Raw genomic sequence first — 24,691 nt, forward strand, 5'->3', positions numbered from 1 at the left:
TCCCCTTCCCGGATCTGAGTGCCACAGGAACAGCCCGCAGTTTTAAGTAATCTGGGGCTGCAAGAGGCAGGGAGTCCAGCCTGTTTTGGGGGTGTTGCAGACCGGGAAATGCTTAAATATGCACCTCACAGCCAGAGCCTGCTTTTGTCACCCCTGCTCCTCCTGCATCCCAACTCCTCCACCCAGGTCACTATCTAAACCCTCGGTATCCCCTGCCCCAGGTCATACCTCCATCGCAGACCCTGTAATCCCTCCTACACCCCTCCTCCAGGCCAGAACCCCCTCCTGCAGCCAGACCCCCTCCTGGACCCTACACCCCAATACCCTGACCCAGATCTCACGCACCCTCTCCTTCACCCAAACTCCCTCTCAGATCTCACATTATCTCCTGCACTCCAGTCCCTTACCCCATGCACCCTTCTGTACCATCCTAGACCCTGCACCTCCTCCACAGAAAAGTGCAGCCCTTGACCACTTTTCAAAATCTTGGAGCAGCCCCCTACCAAAAATTGTTGCCCACCCCTGAACTGTACAGTGCCCTTAGGGACTAGCTAGACAGAGCCAGCTGCAGAGAAATGTCATAGAAACACTCATAGAACTGCAGGGCAGCACACGCAAGAGGGGGCAGCAGAGGTAACCACGGGAAGTGGGCGGGACTTTAGATAGGGGCGTGGCGACAAGGCGGGGCAGTAGCTCCTTGTCTGCGTTTCGCCCCCCACCTTCCTTTGGAGCGGCTCTCAGTCGTCCAATTCCAGCTCGCGTGGCTCTGATTGGGTGACTCTGAGCCAACCGTCAGTAAACGCACTTCTGATTGGTGCGGGTCTCCGCCGGCCAATCCGGGGACAGGTTTCTCCCTGGTGTCAATATGGCTGCGCTCTGTGGCCAGTAAGAGAAGCAGTTGGGATGGAGTAAACTCCTAGGAATTGGGCCGCGCCGTGGGGAACTGAGTAGGCGGCCGGGGGCAGGCGCTGCGCTCCGGCGACGGGGATGAGGTGACGGGAGCTATGGCGAACGACGGCGGCAGGAAGCAGTTCTGGAAGCGGAGCAGCTCGAAGGTGCCGGGGAGGTGAGCGGGCGCGACTGTGTGTGAAGGAGGCCGGCCTGTCCGGAGGGGGGGTGGCAGTGGGGCGGCTGGCTCCGGGCGGTGTGGGGGCAGTGGGGTCACGTGTCAGCGTGAGATGTATGCAAGGGGCAGAATGGTTCCTTCTCTTGGTTCCCAGGGCGGCTCTGCGCCCCGTCGCCTGCGGAGCAGGGTCTGGAGTCCGGCGCTGCACCACGGAGCGGTGGAGAGAACAGCTCTTGTGTTACAGCAGTTGTGGCAGCGTGAAATTGACTCGCCCTTGGAAGTTGCACAGAGCTGCTGTAAGGGCAGCGATAGAGCATGAGCCCTGTCCCTTGCTGCTCGGGTTGAGTGATGTAAACTAAACGAAATGATTTCCTGTGCTTTGAAATATGGGAATGTGGTAATGTCTTTTATTAGACCAATGCCTGTTGTGGAGAGGCTTACACAGAGCTCTTCAGGTCTGAGAAACTTACTCAGAATGTCACAGTTAAATACCATGTGGAACAGATTGTTTAGCATAAAGTAGTATCTATATTTTCAAGGTATGTGGTGTTGCAGCTATTTCCACCACCTTCTTTGACATACTGAGTAAATTTCCCAGACCTGAAGTAAAGCTCTTAGTAAGCTAGAAAGTGTGTGTCTTTCATCAACAGATGTTAGTCCAATAAAAATGTTATCTCACACAACTTAAATTCTTGTCAATTTCACTTTGATTTGCTGGTACCATAACAGAGTGTTCTTTGCTCATTGCTGGCAAGAGTACCAGGATATTTGTCAGTTCTTGCCTGTAGCTTTTGTTGTTGTTGAGGATTTGGAGCAAATTGATAAATTAAACAGTAATAAGTCACAATGACCAGGTGGCATTCACCCAAGAGTTCTGAAATAACACAAATGTGAAATTTCAGAACTACTAACTGTGGTTTGTACCTTCTTCTTTAAATCATCTCCTGTACCAAATGACTGTAAGATAACTCATGTGATGCCAATTTTTAAAAAGGGTGCTAGAGGTTATCCTGGCAATAAGTTAGTCTAGACTAATAAGTAAGTCTAACTTAAGTGCCAGGAAAATTGGTTTAAACTATAGTAAAGAATATAATTGTTAAACACGTAGATAATGTAATTTGCTGAGTAAAAGTCAACATGGTTTCTGTAAAGGAAAATCATGCTTTGCCAATCTACTAAAATTCTTTGAGGTGGTCAACAAGCATGTGGACAAAGGTGATCCAGTGGATATAGTGTACTTAGATATCTGGAAAGTGTTTGACAAGTTCCCTCACCAAAGGCTCTTAAGTAAAGTAAGCTGTCCTTGGATAAGAGGGAAGATCCTCTCATGGATAGATATCTGGTTAAAAGATAGGAGACAAAGGGTAAGAATAAATGGTCAGTTTTCAGGGGTCTGTACTGGGACCAATCCTATTCAACATACTCCTACATGATCTGGAGAAAGGGGTAAACAGTGAGGTGGCAACATTTGCAGATGATACCAAAGTGCTCAAGATAGTGAAGTCCAAAGTGGGCTGTTAAGAGCTTCAAAAGGGTCTCACAAAATTAGAGATAGTGAATAAAGAAGATTTATTTACCTGCTCCCATAACACTGGAACTAAGGGTCACCAAATAAAATTAATAGGCAGCAGGTTTTAAAGAAACAAAATGAAGTAATTTCTTCACATAACACACAGTCAAGCTGTGGAACTCCTTGCCAGAGGATGTTGTAAAAGCGAGGACTTTAACAGAGTTAAAAAAAGAGCTAGATACATTCCTGGAGGATATGTCCATCAACGGCGATAAGCCACGATGGTGTCCCTGGTCTTTGTTGGCATTCCAGAAGCTGGGAATGGGTGATAGGGAAGGGATCACTTGATGATTACCAGTTCTGTTTATTTCCTCTGGGGCACCTGGCATTGACCACTGTTGGAAAAGAGTATACAGGACTAAATGGACATTTGGTCTAACTCAGTTTGGGCATTCTTATGTTCTTAAGAAGTTTTATATTCTTGGCATTTTTGTGTGTCAAACATTTAGTTACTTGAGCAGCTCATTTCAGTAGATTTCATTTAGAAGTGTTTGTGTGCGCCAATCAAATAGTGGAGAACTGATGGACAGTATGTATTACACTGCATGTAGTAATTCATGGACACCAAAGACTGCTGTGGTCATCTAGTTTGATCTCCTATATATAATAGAGAATAAGACTTTCTTGAATTAATTCCTGCTTGAACTGGAGGATACATTTTAGAGAAACATTACATAAAATGTCTTACAGAAATCTAGGAAGTTGGGTTGAGCCAGATAAATTGGTCAGAGACGGTGGAAAAATTCATATCCTTGAGAGATGTATTTAAGGTGACCTATGTCCCATTGTAACAGCCCTTAGATTGAGGAAGAAAACTGTTGCACAAGTTACTGCTTCTCAGTAAAGTAGATTAGTACAGCAATGAAAAGTTTAGTGTCTGTTCAGCTGCACCACTGTAGTGCGGTAGTCTCCGTATATTATGTCATCACTATTATCTTTATTAAAAAATTTGTAATCTCATTGAAAGGATATGAGATTAATTTGACAAGATCTATTTTCCATAAAATTAATTTAATTGGCAGTAATTATATATTCTATCCTTTTAGATCAGGGTGGTTTGATTCTAAATCAAAGCAATTTAAATCACGAGTTTTAATTATGGTTTAAATCAGTAAACAAAAAACCTTGATTTAAAATAATCAACTTTAATTGTGTTTTGCATTTGTATTTTGTAGATAACAATTAAATCCTGGATGACAAAATATAGTTTTTTGCTGCATTTTGCTAACCAGGATGATAATCTATATACACATTTAGACAATAATATACCTTAATTTCCATTTATTCAGATTTTTAATTTTTACATTTTCTCTTATGTTAGAAAATAGCTATGGATTTTTTTTTACTAGATTAATTTTTTTGTGATGGTTTGTCTAGGGCAGGGGTAGGGAACCTTTTTTAGGCTGAGGGCAAAGAGAAACAAAACAAACCCTCACTGATGTGACCACTGACTGAGAAGGAGAAAGACATGCCTCACTTTCCCCTTGCACACCAGAGCCTAAGGAGGCCCAGGCTGGTAGATTTTGTGTCCTCCAGCCCTGTTGTGGGGCAGCAGGGGGCTGGAGTGTCAGTGCAGGCTTCCCAATGTTGGAAGGTGGAAAAAAACCCTGAGCCTTGGGGACTGGATCCAGGCAATCTGGGGGTTGCATCCGGCCTCTGGGGCTTAGTTTCCCCACCTCGGTCTAGGGTAAGGGTTGGGTTGCAGGAAGAGGTGTGGGATCTGGGAAGGAGTTTGGGAGAAGAATGAGGTTGTGAACTGGGGCAGAAGTGCAGAGATTTGGGTTGTGAGCGGGAATAGGAGGTCGGTGCAGAATCTGGGAGGGTTTGGATTACATGGAGTAATGTCCATGACGGAGAACAGAGGGTTGGGGTGTGTCATATCGTTGAAAGCAGGGTTTTTGTTCTCTAATACATGTTACAGTATGTGCTGTCCATCTTGAACTGATTAACCTCATATAATGTTGTGGCTATGAAATAGCTGTTATGATGGTTCATGATGTACTTGTCTAATAATGCAATGCCAATTGTTTGTAAAGCATATGATACATGCTGACTGTTGGTGTGCTTACACTGTAAGCTAGCCCATGCCAGCTGACTCAGGTGTGTGGGGCTTGGGTTAAAGGGCTATGTAATTGCAGCCTAGAAGTTTGGGCACCTCACAGAGTCCTAAACCCTGAACTCCAGCCTGAGTCTAAACATGTAGATTGCAATTAAGCAGTTCTGGTCAGCTGTCATCAGACATCTGTTGGTGTTTAAATTACAATGTAAACATACTACATATCTCCATTTTGTAGCTTATAATGTGGCACTTTTATCCTAGTTTGGGGAAATAGACAGAAATGAGATTGGATGTGAGGGCATGGCTAGTTGATAACATAGCACCCAATATTGTGCTCTGTATCTCTTTTTAAAAAAATAAACTCTTTATAAAATGCAATGATAAAATTAAAAATCAAGATAATTTTATAGTATTTTTTTTCTCAACCCATATCATTTAATTGCTGCAGTACATGTGGTATGTTACAGTAGCTACCATTTGGGAACTGCATTGTTAAGGAATATGGGGAGACTTAAAGTGTTGATGCCAACTAAGTTGAAAGCAGATCCTTAAATTACCTATTCAGCATTCCACTATGGGGGACTCTGTGGGGATTGTACAAAAGTTAGTTTATTTAAGACTGAAAGTTGCTGAAATCTCTCTCTTTTTTTTTTTCCAAAGCTCTTGTCAAATTTGTGATCACTTCTTTTTCTGTCTTTAGTATCCAACATGTGTATGGAGCTCAGCATCCTCCTTTTGATCCATTATTGCATGGAACGTAAGTTAACATAAAATTAAAAAGTACTAAATAATTTTGACTTGCTATGGCCTCTTGCCACTTCCTCTTCTTTCCTAGATTGCCCAAAATGCTGCTTTTAGTCATCTTCCTCTTCTATATCTAACTACATCATGTGCTTCCTTTCCCCATTCTAATTTCTGTTGTTGCATTGGCTTCCTAATTGTTACTGCATCAAGTACACCGAACTGCTGTTTGGTATCTTGCATAATGTAGACTACAAATTCTTTGGGGTATCTTGTTTAAATGTGTTAATCTGTTTGCAAAATACCCTGTACATTTACCATTTGATATAAATGATTCATTGTAATGACAATTTAAAAATGTTTGTAGGTAAACTTGCTAAAATAAGGTTAATTTAGTCTCCTCTTTTAGGCTGTGTTTCTCAGTTTTATATCAAATTGTATAGTTAAAAATATTGAGGCTTTTTTTTGCCATTCTTTTGACATGTTGCCTTTGCCACAGGCAAGATACCAGATTTTATATTCTGGTCAGACATGGTAATCCCTGTGTTCATAAATCAAAATTGCAGCTTGCAAATCTGTCTAAATTTTTTGTATCCAGTATTTCTTATTGGTGATAATATTTAGTGACGTATATAGTGTGCTTGCTTTGCGTGTGACAACTGTACAAATGTTTGCTTATTTATACCAACACAGTAAGGAGTTACTATTGTTGATTCTTTTAATGTGTTCTTTTTATTCATAACAAATTATGTAGGTCTACTTTACTTAATGAGTTGTGAAGTGCAATATGAAACTTACAAGACTGTTTTGTTAAACAGAATATTTTATAGTCTTATTTAATAATAGAATGGAGAAAAATATACGGAGAGAAGAATAAGTTTGTCCAAGATCAGTAACTTCCTTTTAAATGGGAGATATTATACACAAATATTTTTTTATTTCATTTTCTCCAGTGTCTATTCAAAGCTCAAGACCTTTCACATTATTTAAAAAAACCAAAGGTTTAACACATATCCTACAAAGTATCTATACGAAACTATATTATAGGTCAGAAACTGAGCCATGATATAGCACAAGTCATTTTCTGAGCTAAATAAGCTATTTTTAAAAAAAAGCAGGTAAGGAGTCTCTAATTGCCCTGATTGATAGGAAGTTAAAAAAAACTGTGTGGGTCTCTGTGTCTGAGTGTGAATGTTAGGATGATGGCATCAGAGAAGCAGTGGAGAGAGCAGGTGTAGGTGTGTTGGCTGTTGAAGTATTGAGCAATAACCAGTTCTTGAAGGCTAATAGAAATAATCAAACAGAGGAAGGGGAGTGAGAGAATTTCTTTATTAGGCATCTTTGCTCTATTAGGGTGCCAGATTTTATGGATACAAGTACTATAGAAATAGATAGGACTTTCTGGATTTAGAGGGAAGAATTGTTTCCTGAGATGGCTCTCCATGACAGGCCAGGAACCAGCTCCTCTGGCTGGCAGTGTGCTTGTTCCTCTCCCTAGTGATGTCATGACAGGCCAGGAACTAGCTCCTCTGGCTGGCAGTGTGCTTGTTCTTCTCCCTAGTGATGTCATGTGGACAATCTGCCTTCTTTTCATGTTGGAAAAGAGAGCTAATGAGAGCAGATGCCACTGTGGAGCATGCAAAGAACCTTCCAAGAACTATGGTGTGCCAGGTAGCTGGGAGAAGGAACCAATTCTTGACCTGCTTACAAGATTCAACAATATTAAGGGTTTGACTAGCAATGCATATGTTCTTATACCTTTATTTTCAATACCACTGTATGTAGTCTGTTATAGAAATGGGAAAGGTGCAATGAGATATCTCACAATCTTTTCTTCTTTATGCTACCCTGCACGTGATGCTACAGCTGACCGAAAAGCTGTTCCCAGAGTAGTTTAGATTTTAGGCACACAAGACAATGTATACATCATCTGTAGACAGCAAGATTGGTCTGAGAATTGCCTTTTTTGTAATACCTGACAATCATGGTAGTGACTCAAATCAAATTAGAATAGTCCCATTTCTATGAAAGAGGAACTAATTTGATTAGGGATTTAATGAAGTAATGAACTGGCTGATAGGGCTGGAGATCATCTTCTATATTATTTAAAAGTGCTGATTGACTCTTTTTTTACATCTTTTCCATTGTATATTGTTATCAATGTCTCAGTATTTGGATAAAATAGTACTCCCTGAAATTGGAATCTTTCATTTAATTAGTCCATGGCCATGATAAAACGAAACTTGCCAAGTGTAACAGTACCGAAACTCTTAAGTCATGCCTCTATTTACTACACTGCAGTGGTGCAACTGTTCTGATATAGCTATATTGCTGCAGTGTGTCTGGTGAAGACACTCTTTGCTGAGGAGAGAGAGATCTCTTGTCAGTATAAAAAAACTCTACCTCCACAAACAACATAAGTTATGTGTGTGGGAGAAATTCTGACACCGGCATAGGTACAATGTCAGCAGAACATCTATTGCTCCAGAGGAGAAATACTCATAACCTTGAATGATATAGGTTTTGCTGACATAGTGTAGTGTGGACATAGCCTCAGTGTATTTAATAAAACTTTAGAATGGTCTAGCTCTTGTGAATTAAAAGCACTAATTCATGCATCATGCATCAGCATCATCACAAGTCCCAATACTTATTAGACAAATGGACATTAGTTGGCTTTTGGTTTAAGAATAAAATCCTCATATCTTTAATGAGGAAGAAGAAAGTTCCAAATAGTAACTGAAAGCAGTATTTATTTTTGGTATGGGTTTCTTAGGAATGCTAAATACTGTAAACTACACACGGGCAACTATGACTGTTTAATCAGCAGTGGCACAGATATGTTGATCATCTTAATTGCTTTTGTGGAAAGTGTCTTGTTTCAGACTTCTTTAGGAATTTTATGTTCTAGTAAATGTTGGAGTATAACAGACAGTTGTATGGCTGACTGATTACATTGTTAGCAAAGGGGAGGCACTTGTTTTTCTGCATTCTTAACAGTATCACTTGCATGTTACTACAAATTGGACCTCCCTGGTCCTGCACCAATGAGACCTGACTGGTCCCAAATCAGGGATTTTGGTGGATCAGGGAAGGTCATCACCAGCCCCTTCTAGCTCTGGCTCAGGCTCAACTGCCAGTTTTCCAGCTGACTTCTCCCCTCTCACAGGCTCCCTCTGCCCTGTTAGCCTCTGCTGGCCTGCGAGGCAGCTCTGCTGCCTCTGTGCAATGGGCTCCTGCTGCACTGGACTCTGCGTGCTGGGCTCTTGCTGCGGCACCCGGCTGCTGCTATCATGCTGCGCTCCTGCTGTCCTATTGGGCAGCCCCACTACCGTGCGTGAATCTCTCGCTGCCTTGCTAGTCTGCAGGGCTCCCAGGCACTGGCTCTCCACTGGGACTTTCTGGTCCTGGAATAACTATGGTCTTGCCAGACCGTGGATGTTGCTGGACCAGAGAGTCCTGGTTAAGAGAGTTTCAATCTGTAACAAGCTATCTATTGGTTGAGTTAAAATGTAATTGCTTTTGCATTTAATTTTCATTCACATAAGAACTCATGTTAAAACTTCCAGAGACTTCAGAATTGATCCCATAGTTGATCAAATGTCCCAATACATGCAGTTACGTAATGAACGTCAAGGTCAATGTAGAGATTAAAAGGAGATTAGGCCCTGCATTGGTGATGATGTTCATTTTAAATTGGCATTGGTATTGGCATTTTTCCAGTTCTATTCATTCCATTCAGGCATTAATAAGGAGAATGTGTACAAGCTGAAGAATATTGTTAAATTCCTTATCCTTACACAGGTTTCAGATGCTCCATTCTGTAAATCCCTTGTAGCGGGCCTGCTGGCCAAAAGACATATGCACTATGTTGTGCAATGCTCAACAGCAACCCTATAAACTTTTCTACTGGCAGCTCCTCTCTTATGCAACAGAGTTCTTGCTCAGTGCCTCTAATCATCAGAACTGTGGCAGTATAACACAGAGTGTTGTGAGGAAGAGAGATACTGTCTCTTAAGAAGTCAGGCTTGAAGCCTTTAGGGATTAATAGTTCAAAACTGCTACCTTTTCAGTCTGTACACACAAACTAATATACAGCCATGTCAGATCACAGAAGATTGATGACGCATATTTCCACCAATATGCCACTTAAGAAACTGACTGCCATGTTTATACTGCACTAGTATGAGTTTCTTGATTAATTTCAGATGTAGCCCATACAGGGTGCAGTATGGCAATCTAATCTTGACAAAGGCATCGATTGTTTTTAGCAAGTTCTGCATCTGTCAAAAATTCTTGCAGTATTTTTGGTAGACAATAAAAATAGTGCATGAATTTATCTATGTGTAAATAATGGCAGCTGGAGAGTCCAATAATTCAATATTACAAACTCTTATAATTAAAACATATGGTAGTTATGGGCCCTTATCTATGGGGTAAGGTACTATGTCTTTGGGTTGCTTCTGTCAATCCATTTGCTTTCTCTCACATTTACCCTATTGAGCTTCAGTTAGAGGATGCTCCTCCATGCTTTAGTCTCTCCCAGAGGTTTGTGAAGGTGTTTAACAGCTTTGAGGCAAATGATTGACAGAGAAAGCTGGTTATTATCAGTATACTGAAAACATTTAAAGCCATGCCTTCTGGTTTAACTTCTAGTAGTTCTAAGGTAGAAGATTGTTACCCCAAAAATATTCTCACTGGAGACCACCCAGGGTTATACTAATATGGGTTTATTTCCACTAGGTAAAACTAAGGAGGAGAAAGCAGCCACCAAAGGTTTAAACTAAAGAAGACAGAACTCTCTCTCACGCATGCAAGCAAGCACACACCCCTCCACTCGTTCACATCCATTCATTCCTGCCCTCAGGCATTCACACACTTACATAGACATATGGGTTGCAGAAGGAGCCAAGGCATATGGATCCTGGAGGGTCTGTCTGCTCATCATGACTGGGGAAGCTGGTCAGGAGGAGAGACACTGGAGAGGAGCTTCTCAGGAGCAGGGGAAGGAAAAAGAGAGTCTCACACGTGCTCCTTCTCTTTATACAGTGTCTGAATGGCTCCTGTGACTCATTCACCTTGTCATCAGGGAGCATGCCCAGACTTCCCTTTATCCAGGAGGAAGCATGTCCAGACTGTGATGACTCATTGACATGTGGTCCATTGTTCCCAGTCTTCTTCAAACACACACTCACACTCACACTCTCTCTCCATTCATTCAAGGGAGAATGCAGCTTAGGGAAAGTTACAAGCAAGGTGGCTAAACATTACAAAGATTACAGAGTTGCTGTTTACAGTAAATTTGAGAGTTATACAGATTGCAAAGTTTGACAAAGATCACAATGAGTTACAGTTACAGGTTACCTTAGACCTTACAGTTTGGTGTAGTTTCAGAAAATCCATGGATACAAATCAAGTAAGCTCCGTCAGAGGCTTTTTTATGCAACAAAGATGAGATGGCACACTTTGCAACTTCACATGATGCCTTGGCCAACTATGAAAGGTTGGATACTGGATGATAGTTAACTACACTGGGTGTTTCCAGCATTGGTTTCTAGAGCAGAGGCTGAATCAAAGCTTAAATGATGTTGGCACCCACCCTCCATAATGGTGATATTGATAGTCTCCAACAATATAGAATACAAGACTTCGCTACTAGTCTTCACCAGCAGGAGGGACACACATCCTAATAAGAGACTGTGGAATGAAATACTTCTAATGCCTCTCATCCCAGTGACCATTGGTATCCTAAGATTAAGTAGAGAAAACAGTTTGTCTCCTCCAGAATCCATTTCACAACCCCAGCAGCATTCAATTTGACCCAAATTCATTTGCTGTTAATTCACAACAAAATAAAATTTCCTCCAAATGGGAAGAACTTCGACTGGCTATCAAATGACGGCAGCTCTCATTGAAAAAGCTGTCTAGATGAATCAAATGACTGCAGCTTGAAACTTCACTTCCCGAATTCTTGCTTAGTTACTTACTAAGGCATAAGTAATCCAAAACGGAGAGAATTGGATCAGTAGTTGAGGAGTTGGGAATATTAAAAGTGAGCAGTTTACATATACTCTTTGGTGTGGATGCTTCTTGTAAGAACACCTCACTTCATTTGAACTTCTAAACTTCATAAGCCTATTGTGTCACTCCAATTCAAGGAGTTAACAAGCTCAGTAAGATCAATAGCTTCAGTCTTGTTTCTGTTACATCTTGCAGTTAGCTTCTGTTTTAGTATGACATTAAGGCTGTGGAATGAAGTACTTCACAGTCAAGGCACGAAAATATGACCATGAATCATGTGAAAGGGAAATTGTGTGTGTGTGTGTGTGTGTGTGTGTGTGTGTGTGTGTGTGCGTTTTTAAAAATTCTTGACCTATTTTCTGTTTTCCTTCCTGCAAGTCTTGACCCCTTAATTCCTGTTTATTTTTTTTTTTACATTGTTCCAGTTTAGTTTTGGGGAAAAAAACCCAGTGTAAGCAAAAATATGTTGATGTTATACTTGGTTAAAAGTCTTGTTGACCCTTAGAGAGGAAAGAAGTTGGGTAAAAGAGCTAATACAATAGAGAGAAAATGGGAGTCAGGAAGGAGAAAGGCCAATAGTGCTATTACACTTAATTCTTAACTTCCATAAATTTAACATTTTGTTGGAGCATGTTCACTTCAGACATCAGTGATAAAGCTTCTTCTTTCTCCTTAGAACGCAACGATTTGGTTTATTGACCTCAGTGTAGGGGTTGACAGAAAGCACCTTCAATTTATTATAGCTTTTGTGTTGTGCACTGTGGCCAAGTGACAGTTGTGAGGGAAATTTTAACATTTAGAATTTCTACTCTCTAATGCTGCATTTATGCTGCTTTCTCACATAATGTTAAGCATGAATCCAGTTTTAACAAATGTATCCTAATTTTCTTGCCAGTGTTGCTAATTATCAATCCAGTTTATATTTAAGTGAAGGTATGTATTGTCTCTGATTCTTTCAGCCTTTGTCCTTAATGGGAAAAGTGTAGGATTGTAGCCATGTTAAGCATAGGATATTGAAGAGACCAGGTGGCTGAGATAATATCTTTTATTGGACCAACTGCTGTTGGTGAGAGGTTGTATTGTATTGTTGGTGAGAGACAAGAATATCACCAACAGAGGCTGGTCCAATAAAAGACATTACAGTATTAGAGAAACAAGGTGAGAGAAGTAAACAGTAAGATTGACCAATATAAGAAGGGAAGAATTTTTCAATAAGAGGAATACAGAAAGCTGCTGGCAGAGTATCCCGATTTGTGTTGATAGTGACATTTTTTTTCATTCGTGAGTTTCTCTAAAGTACAAGTGCTTTTGATTTTTATCATTCTTCTGGAGCATATTGTGCACCTGTGAAGAATACCACAGTGCAGACTAACCTTGTCCTGTTTGTTTCTGTACAGTTCCCTCTTTAGAAAAGATCTATTGCTTCATTTATCTGTCCTTATTACTTGTTTCTTTTATGAATCTAAATCCTTTCTGTTGGGGAGACAGTTAAAGTAGTTGAGACCATTGTAATACTGTATCACAGATCAAGTAGGCATTAAGTAGCAAAAGTGGATGAATTTTTATTAAGCAATTATCCCTATGCTTTTAGTAGTAATAATATTCTGTCCCAAAATAGACATCCTCACTCAGGATTGTTTTTGATAGAAATTTTACTTTTACGTAAGTGTTTGAGCATTAGTGGTATTATAGCACTTTAAAAATTGTCATGTCACACATGTTTGTTATTTCATGAACCAGGGCCACGTTATGTTAGGAGCTGTAGAAACACACAATAAAATTATGATCCTTTTATCACAGACCTTGCAATCTTAATCTATGGCCTTGGGTACAGAGTTTTGTGACAAAAGTTATGTTAACATTCAAAAAACATTACAAAAACGGTGTTGCGTGTTTGGACTTGCTCCCTCTGTCACCAGAGTGTGTACACAATTGGAGCACAATTGCCATCAGTAGAGTGGGAGCAATGGACTTCTGCCACTAGGTCTTGTGGAAAGGTGGACCCGGTCATTGGCATGGGACTCAATGTCTCATGACATTGTTTTCTGTCCCAGACTTCCATGGGCTTTTGTTTTTCTTTCACAGCATTTTTCAATGGCCCTTGTTTGCTGTGCATCAGAGCATCTTTGTGTTAAGGGATGGATTCCCCCCACTGCTCTACTATACTCATTAATCTAAATGTTATTAAAACATTTTGTTATTAAAACATCATGAATGGCAGTGCAGGTAATCAAGAAGTTCCTCACTTAACAAGTTTCCCAGTTGCCTGATATGGTATACAACAGCTGCACAAAGTGGACCATTGCTTTTGGGCTCAAGAAACAAACATTGAATCACATTTTTTATGCACAGCTGCAACTGCTCAGTCTGCTTACCTCCTATGCTGAGCAGATCAGTAGCTCTGCAGTGGTCCAGCTGGGAGAGCATTTGCTATAGTAAGCTGCCATGATAGTGCCAGGGGAAAATCCAATGAGACCCTCTGCAATGAACCAACAGGAATGCAATTTCAAAAATTCCAAGGGCTTTAAATGCAACAGGGCAGATGAGTTGTTTACCTCGCTGCAGGGCAATGAAGTTAAAACTGCTGACCAAAGCAGTTTAAAGTGATAAAATCGAGGGCAGTGTCTACACTGTATTTCCTTGACAAAACTTTTGTGCAAAAAGCCGTATGGGTGATTTTGTTGCCAAAACAGGGCATTTTTGTTGTCAGAAGTCCCATTGTATTATGTATGCATCCACTATTTTGTCAACAAAATTATGTAGTGCAGATAGTGCCTAAGACAAGAGGCAGTAGATGGATATAAGCTGGGGTGGGGAACATTTTTTGGTTGGGGGCCACCGACCCACAGAAAAATCAGTCGGTGGCCAGGAGTTCTGGGGAGGTGGCAGGGCTGGTGTTGGAGTGCTAGCATGGGAGCCCAAATCCTGGGGGAGGCCCTAAACCTTAGGATCCAGATCCAGGCAACCCAGGGGCCTCATCGGCCCCCGGTCCTTAAGTTCCCCACCCCAGATATAGACTGATAAGAATAGAAAGAAACAATGCAAGTATTTTTCAGAATGATAGGCAATGGTATCAGTGGTCCATCTGCTGTCGTTTTTTTTCCTTTTTGAACTCCTCGTGGCAAAGGAGCGTTTTATGGAGGAGACTGGAGTAGCTCTGGCAATGTTGATAGGAAACTCCTCCTGATTGTAAGGAGTAACGTGGGGAAAAATCATTGAGGTGCTTACTTGAAAATTTGACAAGGGGAGAGTGGAATCCAAAATCATTGGCTGATTGGAGAACGGAGTCGACATTTCAGCAGTGAGTGAAAGGTGATAGGGTGGGGAAAAGCCATGAAGGAAATAGACTAGTACAATACAATAGTGCCATATGAAATAGACTAGTACAATACAATAGTGCCAATATAAAAAGGGATGTAAGAACAACCCAGGAAACTATAGACCAGTCAGTTTATCTTCTGTGCCAGGAAAGATAATGGATCAAGTAATTAAGGAAATCATCTGCAAACACCTGGAAGAAAATAAGATGATAGGCAACAGCCAGCATGGATTTGTAAAGAACAAATTTGATAGCTTTCTTTGATAGGATAACGAGTCTTGTGGATAAGGGAGAAGCAGTGGACATGGTATACCTAGACTTTAGCAAGGCATTTGATACGGTCTTGCATGATATTCTTATCAATAAACTAGGCAAATACAACTTAGATGGGTCTACTACAAAGTGGGTGCATTACTGGCTGGATAACCGTTCTCAGAGAGTAATTATTAATGGTTCACAATCCTGCTGAAAAGTTATAACAAGTGGGGTTCCGCAGGGGTCTGTTTTGGGACCGGTTCTGTTCAATATCTTCATCAATGTTTTAGATATCGACATAGAGAGTACGCTTATTAAATTTGCAGATGATACCAAGCTGGGAGGCGTTGTAACTGCTTTGGAAGATAGGGTCATCATTCACAATGATCTGGACAAATTGGAGAAATGGTCTCAGGTAAACAGGATACAGTTTAATAAGGACAAATGCAAAGTGCTCCACATAGGAAGGAACAATCAGTGGTCAAGAAAGGCTTCCCTTGTCGACCGATCTGTGTCTTGACTCATGCACTGTACTGACGATCAGCTGAGCCGGCACAGCGTGGTGGCCATTTTTATTGTAATGAAGCCAGGGATATTTAAATCCCCGGTTCATTGACTATGTCGGGTAGCCCATTTTACATGCCTCTTGTCGGCAGAGACATGTAATCTATATGTACCCATACAGAATGGGAAGCAACTGTCTAGGAAGGTGTACGGCAGAAAGAGATCTAGGGGTTATAGTGGACCACAAGCTAGATATGCGTCAACAGTGTGACGCTGTTGCAAAAAAAGCAAGCATGATTCTAGGAGGCATTAACCGGTGTGTTGAGAGCAAGACACGAGAAGTCATTCTTCCGCTCTACTCTGCCCTGATTAGGCCTCAGTTGGAGTATTGTGTCCAGTTCTGGGCACCACATTTCAAGAAAGATGTGGAGAAATTGGAGAAGGTCCAGAGAAGAGCAACAAGAATGATTAAAGATCTAGAGAACATGACCTATGAAGGAAGGCTGAAAGAACTGGGCTTGTTTAGTTTGGAAAAGAGGCGATTGAGAGGGGACATGATAGCTGTTTTCAGGTATCTAAAAGGGTGTCACAAGGAGGAGAGAGGAAAAATTGTTCTTCCTGGCCTCTGAGGATAGAACAAGAATCAGTGGGCTTAAACTGCAGCAAGAGAGGTTTAGGCTGGATATTAGGAAAAACTTTCTACCTGTCAGAGTAGTTAAACACTGGAATAAATTGCCTAGGGAGGTTGCGGAATATCTATCTCTGGAGATATTTAAGAGTAAGTTAGATAAATGTCTATCAGGGATGGTCTAGACAGTACTGGGTCCTGCCATGAGGGCAGGGGACTGGACTCAATGACCTCTTGAGGTCCCTTTTAGTCCTAGTATTCTATGATTCCATGAATACACTTTCAATTTTTAGGATCTTGTTATCCAGATCTCCAATTATACTTGCAAACAAGACCATTGAAAAACAAATTATGTAAAACTGCAATTGTAAATGTGCCTATGAAACAATTCTAATGCAAACAAATAGTCTCCAGTTATTCTATAGATGACTGTCAGCCGACGGTCAGGGCAGTGTGTGTGTGTATGTTTCCGAGAAAAGGTTTAACGTCCGTGCCTTTACTGCTAGGACCGGGGTCCCATCGCAGAGGGTGGCCAGCAGGCCAACAGACGCCCCGTTATATAGGAAGAGCTTATTACACCTTAGATTTTAGCTGCTAGAACACAGGGGGTTCCTTCGCAGAGGGCAGCCTAGGAAAGGCTGAAAAGGTGCCCCAACAGATCTTGTCACCTGGGAGTGACACAGATCCAAACGCCCAAGCTCTCCCTATGTCTGTCCCTTTATGACCGGCTGAAGTTCTTTTAAATTGTGCTTGGTTCTGTTACAGCAACTGAAGGAGGCAGGTTAAAGCTTAAACAGTTACAGGTTTATTGAGGAAGCTTATAAATCATATGGTTGCAATGGCTATTGTTCTATTTCTTAACTATTAGCAAAATATAGGTCTTAAAAATGGTTACAAAGAAGATAAAGATAGGAAAATAGAAATAATGGTACCAAGTAACAGCTTACTCTTTCTATGTGTACACTTAAGACAGAGGACCACATCCAGGTACCATTTTTACCCCCTTCTGTGCCTCTCGACTCCAGCATGTCAGGCCAGGGCCAGTCCCTCAATTCCTAGGAAAGACGAAAATACGAGGTGGGCGTCCCCATAGAACCTCGGGAGGTCAAACACCTAACCCGACCAGCAGGTAGAGGGTAGAATGACACTCCAAGTGAGTGTGTGCTGGGCCCATCTTTTATAATCATGAGGTCACGTATTTCTCTTTCTTATCTGTCATGCCAATTGATGCTGGTCTGTCTGCTGTGAGACCAGTTCTTACAAGGGAGTTGTGAACTTAATTTACACTTGTAAGAGAGATTTGAAGTGATTAAATTTTGAAGTACTGGGACATTGTTTTCTCAGTGGGAAATTCCTCTTCCTGGGACTGTGTGTTCGAATCAACATAGGTGCCAGCCGCAGCCTCGAGGCCAGCTTATTGACTTAGCTGCTCTCTATCCACATATCTGTGTTTCAGCTTCTCAGGATCAGATGAGCCAGCATAGACTATGCTGATATTATTGCTCCTTCTCTGTCCTTTATGCTTCAGAGAGGCAAATAAGATGGATAATATAGGGGTTAGTCTGTCTGGTCACAATGACATGCAACATATTATATGCCACATGTTTTTCTTGTTTCTTCCACTGGCATTAGAAGGAATGAGGATTAATCGCTATCCCAATGCAAAGGTCATCCTCCCAGTTCTATGAACTTGGTGGGAAATCAGTGCTTCCTGGCTAATTCAATTACAGTAAGATTGTGTAATCTCTTAACTGAGAATTGCTTTCAATAGCAGAAGAAAGTTGAACTAAGATATGCAACTCCAGCTACCTGAATAACATAGCTGGAGTTGACGTACCTTAGCTTGACTTACTATGGTGTCCCCACTGTGGGAGATTTATGAGAGAAACTCTCTCGTTGACTTCCCTTACTCCTGCAACCTGGTGCAGTATCGGAGTCAGTGCGGGCACCATCAGCAGTCGATTTAGTAGGTTCTTACTAGGATGTCAGTGTGTAGACAACTATATGATTAACTGATAAGCCTAGGCTTCTTGGTTAATCCTATTGATTACACATGTTCCCTCCTCCTTGCTGCCCCCCCCCCGCGCTGCTGCTTCTTTTAAGCTGGCTCCCCCCAGGACCAGATCCTGCTCCCCCCCCCCCGCTGCCTCTATATCGGCAATGGCTTTCCACTTGTATCAGCTTCCTCCTGATCTCCATGCTGCTCCCTCTTTAGCAGAGGCAGCAAGAGGGGGAAGGTGGGAACTAGTGCCTTGAGGGAGCAGACTTAAAAGAACACTCCCCACAAGCACTGGATCTGCCTGCCTCCTCACCCCCATTCCCATGCTGCTGTCTCTGAAAGACAGTCAGCAGTGTGGAGGGTTAGGGGAGGCAGGAGGAAGCCAATGCACTTGGGGAGCCGTCTTTGGTGCCGACTGTCCGTGTGTGCTGGCTCCATGGACCAGCCTGCCCTCTCCCTTGCTTTGTCCTATAGAGACAGTGGTGGGGGAGAGGCAGGAGCAGGTGTTGGAGAAGCCGACTTGAGAGGCAGCAGCATGGGGTGGGGAGGCTGCCGTGTGTAGTCAATTCCATGTGGGGTCCATGTTCCCTGTTGACATAAGCTGCTCTGGCTTCCCAAGCAGCAGTGCAGGACAGCAGGCGGGAGCCGGTCTGGGTGGGAAGCTGGTTTTTAAACAGTCTTCCTTAGTGCACTGGCTCCCACCTGCCACCGCACACTGCTGCTGAAGTGCAGGGTGGCAGGGGTCTCTCCAGGAGTGGGGCTGGAAGTACATTGGCTGCTGGCCTTTCCCCCACGGAAAATCGAATAGTCATGCTGCATGCAACTACTAAAATGTAACACAGTTACACAATTCAATTACACTCTATCTAACATCCCTAGTCCTTATTAGTCCCACAAATCAAACCCCAGGAGATTCATCTTTGAAGCGTCTATGGCCAGGTAAGTGAAGACAAGCCCTAAAAGGGAAAACTCTCATATGTAGTTTAATCAACGAAACATGGCCTATGAAGTCTTTATGACCTTTTGGTATTAAAAGTTAGTTCATTTGAGTAAAGCAGAGTCACTTTTTTGAATTTTGTGTTGGGATTGAAAGTACATGATTCATTTCTCAGACCTAGAAAGGATAAGTAAGATATGACTCAATAGCAGTGAGTCTCAGAGGTTGGCTTAAGTGACTCAGGCTTGTATGACTTGAGCTACCAATGTAGACGTTTGGGTTGGAGCCGGGGCCAGTTGTCCCCCATTATGGTGGGGTTTTTTTTCCTGTACAGACATATTTGTAGAGGTCCATTTCCCACTCAAAGTCAGTGACATCTGTGAGCCAACTGCCACTTGAATCTTTGATCTTCACCATATTCTTTGGGCCTATTAAAATGTGATTGTTTTTCCTCTTGGTCTTTAATTAATTTTCTTAATGCTGATAAACCACTAATACTTAAGTGTGTTTGTTTTTTTTTTTTAACAGCTTGATAAAACCAGGATCCAAGCCACCAACAACGCCAGTGAAATTGAAGAAAGTCAGTACTTTCCAAGAATTTGAAAGTAACACAAGTGATGCTTGGGATCTTGGGGATGATGATGATGAACTCTTAGCAATGGCAGCTGAAAACTTAAATACAGATGTGGTTATGGAAACCGCTAACAAGGTAATTCAGAATCATAGCAAGCTGCAAGAACAGCATAAGCTGCAGGAGGAACAGCTACAGGAAGACAAACCAGCACAATTTTCAGAATTGTCTTCAGTGTCATATGGTGACAACAGGCTGGTTAAATCACTCAGTGAAAGCCATACATCATGTTCTGCAGGTATGTTAAGATATGAAAATGATGCTGATGTCTGAATTTTATAGTCTTCAAAATACAAGAAAATATTGATGCTAAACACTAATTAATGAAATGGATACTGCACGAGAAAACAAGTTTTAAAATCTTGGGGTGGGGATAACAAAGTGTTTCTTGTTTTCAAACTCTTAAACTTAATTTTTAGTTTAAATTGGATTTTTCAGTTTATTAAAGTAATCAACTGAATCAAGATGGTTTCAGGACTGGTTATAAAATACTAGAAGATTTACCCAGCGTTGCTTGGGTCCTTGCTTTACGGTGAGCAAGAAGCACCAGAGGAGGAAACTGGAAAGTGGCTGTTGTTTGAGTAATGGGGGTGGGCTGAATGTGTTCAGTACACGGGCTGCCCTGGGGAGAGAGGACTACAGTCCTCTCTCACTGCAGTAGCTTGGGGTCAGGTGAAACTCTTGAAGTTGCAGCAAGAACAGCTGGGGGAGATGTGCATGCCCCCTGGCTGGGAGATGGACAGACACAGAAACAGACAAACTCTCTGAAATATATAGTAGATAGCTGTCCATTTCTCCACCCCATTCCCCTACTGGCCCAATGGGATTATAGTTATCCTGGTGTCCATCTTTTGCCCTTTTTTTGCTTCTCTGTGGTCATTCCAGAGCAAGGTTGGACAAATGCTGTGCTGCAGGCTGGATCTGGTCCACCAGAGTTAGCCGCTGGCAGGCCTCCATTGCCATAATTACCTGCATGTCCATAGGTATCCGTTATTGCTGCTCCCGTTTGCCGCAGATCACCACTTCCCACAGCTCCCATTGGCCAGGAACGGTGTCCTGGTCCGCCATTCCCATTGGCCTGGAATGGAGATCTGTGGCCAGTGGGTATCTCTGGTATCTGCAGAAATTCAGGTAAAGTTAGTGGTGGTGGCCCCAAACTGCCGCTGTGTTATTGCCCACCCCTGCTGTGCAGTATTACTATCCTCCTACCAGATCCCTCCCTTTCCATTTTATGAGAAACAATCTAGTTCCTGGCAAATCCCATTATCCTGGCACAACCAAACTGTGACCTTGCTTTAAATTACAATATGAGGAAGCTACATATCAAATTTGGTGGTCTTAGCTCTTACCATTTTGGAGCAGTTCTTGAACAGATGGACGGAAGGAGACGGACACACGCAGACACAAAACTCTCTGAAATAGATATAAAATTTCCTGTTTATGGTGAAATCTGAAGCTCAGGTGAAAGGTTTTAAAATCCTGTTCGTTTTCTAGGCGAACTAAAATGTTCTTAAAAAAGGGAAGGTCAAAGCCTGGTTCCACCCACTCCATATTTCCATTCAGCTTGCATCCCTTTTTCTAATTGTACCATATTGCTTTACTGAGTCAGTTACCTCATCTGTAAAACATGGGTAACTCTCTTGAGCCCCACAGGTGGGTAGTGAGGATAAAGTTAATATACATATATTTATATAAGGGGCTTAGATATAGTTTGGAGACTCCTATCAGTCTTGGTTTCCAGTATCTACCTTAGTTTTTGTTATCTGTTAAGACTAATGTTTTAAAATTTGAAAATTGGAAAAGGTTGGGAAAAAAGGTGTCACAGAGCAGAATGGAACTCCTCTGAAGTAGTGCAACCTCTGCTGACTTATATATGCATGGGAGTCTTTGAAATAATTGGAATTACAGTTTTTTTTAATCATCTCAGCAATCCGTTGGAAAAGACTACTTTCAGCAGTATATCAGTCTTTATAGATGGGCCTCATTAACAATTAAATGGCCTTTAATCTTTAGATGTGATGTCCCAGATTCATGTATACTTTTCAAGCTCTTGTGAGTCCTGGAATGCTCCCAGTGGAAAAAAACGCTTCTACTAAATCTAAGAAGCCATCTGTAATGGAGATTGTTCTTAGTCTGTGCCAGGAAATTGATTGGAATCATAGTGTAGACCATTTTACAGGTGTCTTGAACTGACTTCCAGAGAATCTCTAAATTAGTAGGGGTTTACTAATGCTCTCCTTTTTCTCTTGTAGAGAGTGTAAGTGAAAATTCTTCCATGCAGAGATCACAGTCTCTTCCGCATGCTCCAATGGATCCATTAGAGGGTGAAATGGCAGACCTCAGTAACTCAACTACTCCAGCTCTCACTGAAAGAGAGGCATCCCGATTAGACAAATTTAAGCAACTACTCGCTGGTCCTAACACAAATCTTGGTAAGTACTTTAAAATCCACATCATTTTTATTTTTAACAGAAGTATGACTTTATTTTGCAGTTTGACATACCATATTGCATTTACAGTCGCTCTCCTAATCACTTAAAGAACTTCCAGTTTTGAACTGATTCTGTTAAGAATTTTAAGAAGGAATTGTGATCTGGTTCTTGTGCTTATAATGTGCAATTTGTGTATTTCAGAATGTTTAAATTCTTTTGCTGTAACCTACTTCAGAAGGTTATACAATGGAAGTTACAGCTATTTGGGCATAAGACCCTGATATTCGGCATAATGGATGGTCCGAATAGGAGAGGCAGACCCCACAGAGAGTGGGTAGATGATATAGTAGATTGGTGCGGAGCTAGTCTACAGAAACTAAGCCACTCCGCACTGGCCAGGAAAAGATGGAAGGAAATAGTGAGGGAGGCATTGGACACCAATGGGCATTAAGCCCATAGTTGATGATGATGATGATAATTTCACTTTGATCTGCACTGTTCTCTTCCTTGCACTATTTAGTTCAGTATATACCAAAATAACTTGCTGAATGTTTTTAAATGGAATAACTTGTGGAAACAAATGATGAGAGAACAAAGACAGGGTAGATTGCATATTGTAAAGCAAAATTCAGGTGGTAATTTGACAATCTGATGAAAATAAAAAAAATTAAGGCTATGGTATGTCAGGAAAAGATTAATGGACGAGAACTCAAAGATCAACAACATTGGTGTTGTTGATTGGAAGAATTGTGGTTTCATCCAAGCCTGGATAAATGTGAAAAGGAGTTGAGAAGTGAAGTGCTATACAGTATCAAAGTATCACTATTTCTGTCTTCCATATAAGCATTCTTGATGTTGAAGCACTGATAGTAAATAATATCTGCTATGCCAGTATCATTCTTTGTCTATGTTATAGTAATATTTGATAGCGCTCTTGTTTCTGTAATTTAATGTACAAAAAGAACACGAAGATGAAATTACTATAATGGTTACAATAGGATGTGAGCAAGAGCTGTTTGTTATTCACATCTCAGCCCCAAACTACTGGAATTGCAAGCTATAGAATAGCCTGGGAAGCAGTGTTTGATAAAAGATTTTACTGGGCTAGAGAGAGAGTGAGGGGTGTGTGGCAAGGTGCTTATCTGAGACTGTGTCCACTGCTGCTACTAGGCACCACTCCCTGCCATTGTGCGAACTGTGCTGTTCTGTCGTTCCGTCAGATGCGGGAAAAGGGGAGCAGCAGCATGCAGAGATGCCTCCGCTGGCCAAGGTTCATACCATGAGGGACACCCAGAACATGGGGGTTATAGTGTAATTTGCTGCTACCCAAAGGCTTCTCCAAAGTCATAGCCATTTATATGGAGAGTGGAGATATAATAGTGTAGTTCAGTATTTCTCAACCTTTTTTTATAAAGTACCTCTTTAAAAAAAAAAATCCTCAGTATCTACAATTTTCAGACACACACCATTTTTTCTACCATTGCAACGCGTTTGTATAACAAATTAATCATATCTGGGCAGGCTATGAAATTATTTGGTATATAAAGTACAAAAATAATAAAGCGCTGTAAACTTAAAAAAAAATTCTGTTTTCTCCAATTTTCAGTTGTGCTGACTTACTCTTCAGAATTCTCTGAAGTATACCCCGAAAGGTACTTGTACCACTGGTTGAGAAACACTGGTGTAGTTGATTAAGTGATTATCCAATAAGGGGATGCTTATCGGTTAATGCTACCAGCTACATGCGTCTTCTCCCCCTGCTCTGCCAGTAAATTTTTTAGTGGGTTGGCCAGCAACCTGGCTTAGTCCCTGCTTACGCTGAGTCCTGGGACCTACCCCTGCTGTTGGGAGCCTGCCTGGATCCTAAAATACTTTTCCTCCAGAGCTGCAGTAGGAGCAGTTGTTGGATCCGGCAGAAGCCAGGACTGAGAGCTTGCAGTGCTAACCCTTATCGATTAATCGTGTAGTCGACAAATTTTTTGTCAACTACATGACTAACTAATTATACACTTCTTAACATCCTTAATGGAGAGTGGCAACAGAATCACTTAAGTTGATTTTAACTGCCAAGACATAAAAGTTAGTCTCTTAAAGAGTTGGAGTTCCTTGAGTGGGAACATCATGGAAGGGGTGTGTGGGTGTGTGTGTGACTTGTTGATGCCCACAAAGTAACACGATAAAAGAGTTTGCTTATAAAATTTGCAGATGATTCAAGCTGGAAAGTGTTGCAAGTGCTTCGGAGAATAGGGTCAGAATACAAAATGATCTGGAGAAACTGGAGAAATGATCTGAGATAAATATGATGAAGTTTATGGCAAGTACTCCGCTTAGGAAGTACCAGTTTCACACATACAAAGTGGGAAGTGACTGTCTAGGAAGGAGTACTGCTGAAAGGGATTTATGGCTACAGTGGACCACAAGCTAAATAAGGGTCAACAGTGTGACAGTGTTGTAAAAAAAGCAAACATGATTCTAGGATGAATTAACAGGAGTGTTGTAAGAAAGACATGAGAAGTCATTCTTACCCTC

At 41.6% G+C, this 24,691-nt stretch overlaps 1 protein-coding gene across 2 annotated transcripts in view; it reads left to right on the forward strand.

Annotated features, from left to right (window-relative positions):
- Window positions 1–785: 785 nt before the first annotated feature.
- The window catches only part of TBC1D22A (TBC1 domain family member 22A), a 418,728-nt gene continuing 394,822 nt past the window's right edge, over window positions 786–24,691 (forward strand). The window contains exons 1-4 of one of the 2 annotated variants that reach the window (XM_075927768.1): window positions 797–1,066; window positions 5,396–5,452; window positions 19,628–19,968; window positions 21,983–22,162. In XM_075927768.1, coding sequence (XP_075783883.1) covers window positions 1,005–1,066; window positions 5,396–5,452; window positions 19,628–19,968; window positions 21,983–22,162 — 640 coding nt within the window. In that variant the 5' untranslated portion in view covers window positions 797–1,004. Of the gene's footprint in view, window positions 1,067–5,395; window positions 5,453–19,627; window positions 19,969–21,982; window positions 22,163–24,691 lie in introns of both variants that reach the window. The other variant, XM_075927774.1, reaches the window with a different exon arrangement.

Source organism: Pelodiscus sinensis, chromosome 1 (assembly GCF_049634645.1).
Source record: "Pelodiscus sinensis isolate JC-2024 chromosome 1, ASM4963464v1, whole genome shotgun sequence".
Taxonomy (NCBI): Eukaryota; Metazoa; Chordata; order Testudines; family Trionychidae; genus Pelodiscus; species Pelodiscus sinensis.